Here is a 5478-nt window from a genome sequence, read left to right as displayed (position 1 = left end):
CCCCAGCGACCCGCAGCGTTTCGCGGCCAGATCCATGTCTTTGAAAGGTTATTTCATAAAACACCGCCCGTAGCGCCTTTAAAAAAAATTAGAGACAAAACTGCAGGGTAAAGCACACCGGGCCCTGCGCGTTGCGCGCGTTCCTCGGCGCAGAACAGCACTGGCGAGGACAGGGCCTGAAAAATGCTAATGTATGAAAGCTCAGTATTTTTTCTTCCAGAACACGGCTCACAGGAACGCAGAAATAATTCCTGTTTTTTCCAGCCCTGGAGTTGGGGAGGACTGAAGGCAATGCGTGGCTCGGTTCGTGTTCGAGCCCGGGGGGCTCGGCCGTGTCCCTTCCACCACGGCCTATGAGAGGTTCATCACTCTGCTCTTTGAGGGCGTGTTGCTTCTAATTTCTTCACCACGCGGCTTTATTCCTGGACAGCGACCTAAGAAAACGCGTCAGGAAGAATGCTGGAAATACCACTGTGACATTAACATTCCATCTTCCCCTTGGAACTGTCTTTATACAGCATTACCTTTTAGTGCTTATAGTTCCTAGGATCAGTTAAATCAAGTTGTTTGGGAAGATAGTCAGTAATTTCAAATGGCAGTGTGGAAATGCCCAGACATACATGGGAACTGATGCAATTGCCACCCTCAGTGCAAACACTTCCATGATTTCTGTGCTCAGCAGGTGTTAAGTTTGGTATTTGAGAATATAAAACAGTGGCTACACCTAACTGTTTCACTTGGAAGCGAAAATAGTGATAGATACCTACGGCTCATTTGTTAGAAGCAGAAAAGAAAGCATTTAGACATTAATTTTTTGCTAGCTGTACAAAGTACATGTCATAGCAAGCTGTAAAAAAATGTTTGTATGCTAAATAATGTCTTTGTGTTCCAGAAAAAAGAGGCAAACTAGTATCAGTGTAAGAGTATTTTCTTTCCTCTCTCCCCCCTTCAAACTATTGGACTGTCTTTACAGGGCATCGACTGACAGGTGTTCCTGGTTTGAAAAGGAAGAATTAAATGAGTGTGAAAAAACCTGGATTTTGTTACTGAAAGACATCAGTCAAAATTCACACTGCACAAACTGGGACACAGTGCCCAGCTTTCCAGAGTTCTTGGAAAAGGTAGCGTGCTGTATCCTTGTTTTTGCACTTCGTGTCCTGCTTCCAATAGCGACAGCCTGGTTAATGGGAAACAACCTGAAATAGCTTTTAGAGATGTGGGTTTCAGCTCTTTATGTGCAGTGGTGTGGCCAAGCATGGTGTGGCAGGGAATATAAGGACAGCTACAAGAGGCTTTTTTTGCAGTACAGCAAATTCTTTCCAACATTTTGCTGGGAAGAGGGAGCCTGTGTAAGGATGCTGACTGCCATAAACAGCAGCATCGCCCGAAGGAGTGAAACTGGAAAAGGCAAACTGTAATGGAGGGGTTAGTTACACAGAACGCACCCTGACATCGTTCCAGTGGCATTAGGCAAGATCACAACGTAAAAATCAGTCCTTATAAAGTACTTTTTTCCTCCCCTGAACAGCAGCAGGTTGTTGTTTTCATCCTTAGTCTCTCTGGAACGTGAGTACCCATTGTATCCATTTAGAAACGTTCAGGGAAGACCCATATTCCATCAGCTCCAGGAAGCTCCTGATTGCTTTATGGGTGCTGGAAAAGGGACATAAATAAAATGTTCTTTTCTTCACAGTAGCTCAGCTTTCTCAGTATTTGCAATGTGTTCCCAAAGCCTGGGGTTTAAGTATTGATTGAGCCACATTTGCTTAAGACATTCTCTGTGTGTGTGTTTTACAAGGCTGAGGAAAAGAGTCCAGAACACCAGGAAGTCTTTACAGTCGGAACGAAAGACTTTCAGTGGGTATCATTCCCATCTTTTCACAAAGAAAAACGTCTGAAGCCCAAGGATCTGAGCTCCCAGCAGCCAACACAGAGCCAGAGCAATGAGTTACATAAAGGACAGGGCCAAGCAGATAAACCGAAAAGTTTATCATCTACAGCTGAGAAAACCTGCTGGGGAATCAGTACAGATCAAGCCAAAACCGCATCTGGGGAAGACACAAAAGGTGTTTCAAAGCTGGATGTGAGTCTTAAGTCATGTGAACTCCCTGGACACAGCAGCTCTGCACAGCCCTCGGCACTGGCACAAAGCCCCACAGAAGCTTTGAGCCCTCAGCAGCACCGCACAGGGACTGTACAGAACAGCAGGGCAGAGGGGAAAGAAAAGGGTGAGGAAGAACCTCAAATCCAAACACATCAGGGGGATGTTCCCGTGGGGAAGACCAGAGGGGGGCCTGCGGAGAAGCCTCGGCTCGGGAGTGCTCCTGGGGCTGAGAGCTGCGAAGAGAAGATGGAAAGCCAGAGTGAAGCAGCTTCAGCTCTTGACAGTTGTCCAATGTGTCTGATTAAGTTTAGTGGAAGGTAAGTTTGTTTTGGTTTTTTTCATAACTTTCCCATAAGTTAACCCCATCCTCTATATACAAAATAACAAAAGCAGACAAAACTTCTACTGTGAGGTCCTTTTTAGCTGTCAGAATTACCTACTTTAATCCCATTTACAAGTTGAGTATCTGCTCTTTAGTAAGAGCTGTTAACACGATTTCATAATACGTAGGCTGTCAGAGTTGCTGAAAATGTGCATTTCAACAGGTCCCCTAACCCTGCAAGCTCTGTTGGGTGCAACTGTTCCTGTTGTTAGGAGGCTGAACAGGAAGACAAAAGAGTGGCTGCATTAATATTTATACAATTTTGGTCATTCTATCGAGACAGGCTTAAAATGAATCAGATCTCTATATTCAGGTCTGTGCTACTTAGCTCCAGCTGTGCAGCAGTAACAGCAAGGGTGGGAGGTTTGGGTAGATTTATGTAGAGTTGCTAGGCACAGCAGTGACTCCTCCCCTAAGGTACCAGAACACTTCTGGGAGAGAGTAAAGTAGAAGGATTCGACTGTTTCTCACTGCACAAACACTGTGTTTGCAGACTCTCACAGCTGGATATCGATGGCCACCTTGCCAGGTGCTTGTCTGAAAGTGCAGATGATGTCATGTGGTAGAGCCAGAAGAGTGGAGAGCAAAGGAGCAAGGCCAAGGATGAAGCTTTCTCAAAGGAAAAGGAAAAATGTGTCAAGGAAGCACCTCCTCACCTCTGCCTTGCTTAAGGATCACAAGCCAGTAACTCAGTAGAAGGTCAAGTGCCACCTGCCTGTTTGTTTTTTTTATTTTAAAGCCTCTCAAATACATGTAAAGTAGTTCTAGTTCTGAAAATGGTGCTCTGGGATGTCCTAGAGATCCCCAGGGAAATCAGGCTTGGTACTCCTGAAAAAAAGGCACTATTGGAAATCCCTGGAGCTTTGTCTGATGCACAGTTCCGAATTTCTCAGGACAGAAGAAAGCAGCTGAGCAAAAGACAACTGTTACTTACTCTAATTCAAAAGTTTACCTGTTTAGAAAAAAATACCAGTAATCTATGAAAATAAACTGAGTTAAAAAGTCATTTGAACTTAGCATTTTTTGTCTGTTTCAGAGGTTGGGCATAGCCCAGTTTACTGATAAATAATAACAGTCTATTAACTTTTTCATTAAAGTCTTTAATAGATGTGCAAGAATATAAATGATCTCAGCTGTTATGGATTAGTATACCATCTTCTGCACAAGTAAAACTGGTCAGCAAAGATCCCAACTAATTAATTATACAAAACTACAAGAACATATTTACTGTTTTACAATCATTAAATTAGCTAGAATTTTCATTTACTATTTCAAATAAGACAACTATATATCATTACCAGATCCATTTGTAATATATTAGGATTTTTTTTCCAAACCACACATTTAATTACATCCTTCATTTTCTTTTATTTATAAAACAAGTACTTTATATAAAAAATTTCCCCTTCATCATGAACAGAACATTATTCAAACACTTGCACATGAGCAACCAAACTTGTACCCAGCAAACTATTTGGCAACACAGCAACATTGTAAATGCCTGTAAATTCTTAAATAAAAATCAAATAGTCTTTACAATGTTTGTTTAGCAAAATGTGTCTTTCTACTCTTCCTTCCCTCCCTCCCAAAATGTTGTTCTGAAACCTAGAAAAAAGGTTAAAAAAAACCCCAACCCACATTTCTAATATTTCCAGTTTAAAGTTCCATGCCCTGGCATGTCAAAGGACAGCTTAACCTGTCACAGTTCCATTCATGAGCTGCCTGCAGTCACTCTGATCACTACTGATTAGCTTTAGTACCAGGGGAGTTGAAAACACTGAAAAGGAAGTTATTCAGGGTAAATAAAATAAGAGGGAAAAGGAGCAATTAAAAAAATGTCAGATTACATTTAAAAGGTAATGTTGCCTTTAGTAGATAATAAAGTATCTAAAGTCCAGGCATTTGAGGCAAGTACTTTTTACTGGTTAAATTATTTAGTGCTGATTAAAACACATTTTGCTGAATATGAAAAGCTACAGTCCAACAGAGAAACCCACAACTGAAACCTGAATGGGATTCATAGAACTAAACAACCACAGGTCTGCATAATTGTGGCTAAAGAGGGGATACAAAACCTAGATTGTTATCAATGATTAATTGAATATTTCAAACAATGTTTTGGCAGTCTGGTCCTAGCACCTCATGACTTGGATGTGAATCCCAAAGATGTCATGTTCAGCACCTAATGCAATGCTGTACCCTGAGAAAAACCATAGGTTAATGTAAAGAAAGTGAAAGTGTCGCAATTTATCCTGTTTTACACCCAACCAGGTGAGATGCCACAGCACAGGGTTTCTCCTCTCTTCCTTCCCACACAAGCCCTGGAGCCGCAGCCCAGCCCGAGGCAGCAGAGCCTCGCTGCTGTCCCAGGGCAGCGAACCCGGCGGCTCGGCCGGCTCCGGCACCTCCAGCACAGCTTTGCCAGCTCCTGAGCTCTCCCCTTTCGGATGCCCTGGCTCCCCTGGCACCCCCCCAGTTCCCACCAGAAGGGATTCCATAGTTGTCTTTTGCTTTTTCCAATTTCTTAGGTATTCATTTTTCTTCCATTAAAAAAATTGTACTACTTTGATGCAAATCATTTCGCTGAAAGATCCCATTCTCTGCTGCAGAATGATTAGTTATTAACATACACTGAGTAACTGTAAGCAGACAGTTTATCATAAGTAGGAGGTGTGCTTTATCAGGAAAGTGGATTTTATCTTATGGTTATTCTAGATTTACTACTTAAAACTTTAAGGCTATGCTTTACTATGCTTTTGCTCTACATCTGAATATTTGTATTGTTGATAAAAATACTTTTCAAAAATCTAATATACAACACAATATCATTGTAGGTGTAGGCACTGCTTAAGTATGTTTAGAAACCCTTTGTGTGCAAATTTAGTTTTCTTCAATCTCTATATTTTGGTAAATTTGGAGTTTAAGACAACAGATTTTGAAATTGATACTGTAAATTCTAATTTGGAATTAATCTCACTGAGTCACTCGGCAT

The 5478-nt window shown here is 41.7% G+C and overlaps 1 protein-coding gene across 1 annotated transcript in view; it reads left to right on the top strand.

Annotated features, from left to right (window-relative positions):
- FAAP20 (Fanconi anemia core complex associated protein 20) overlaps window positions 1–3701 on the top strand; it is a 34933-nt gene extending 31232 nt beyond the window's left edge. The window contains exons 2-5 of the mRNA XM_017743978.1: window positions 7–47; window positions 974–1121; window positions 1799–2421; window positions 2980–3701. Coding sequence (XP_017599467.1) covers window positions 7–47; window positions 974–1121; window positions 1799–2421; window positions 2980–3052 — 885 coding nt within the window. The 3' untranslated portion in view covers window positions 3053–3701. The remainder of the gene's footprint in view (window positions 1–6; window positions 48–973; window positions 1122–1798; window positions 2422–2979) is intronic.
- Window positions 3702–5478: the final 1777 nt, after the last annotated feature.

Source organism: Corvus brachyrhynchos, unplaced genomic scaffold (assembly GCF_000691975.1).
Source record: "Corvus brachyrhynchos isolate BGI_N302 unplaced genomic scaffold, ASM69197v1 scaffold68, whole genome shotgun sequence".
NCBI classification, from domain to species: Eukaryota; Metazoa; Chordata; class Aves; order Passeriformes; family Corvidae; genus Corvus; species Corvus brachyrhynchos.
Note: the sequence above shows the minus strand (reverse complement) of the source record. Positions and strands in the feature narration are given on the sequence as shown.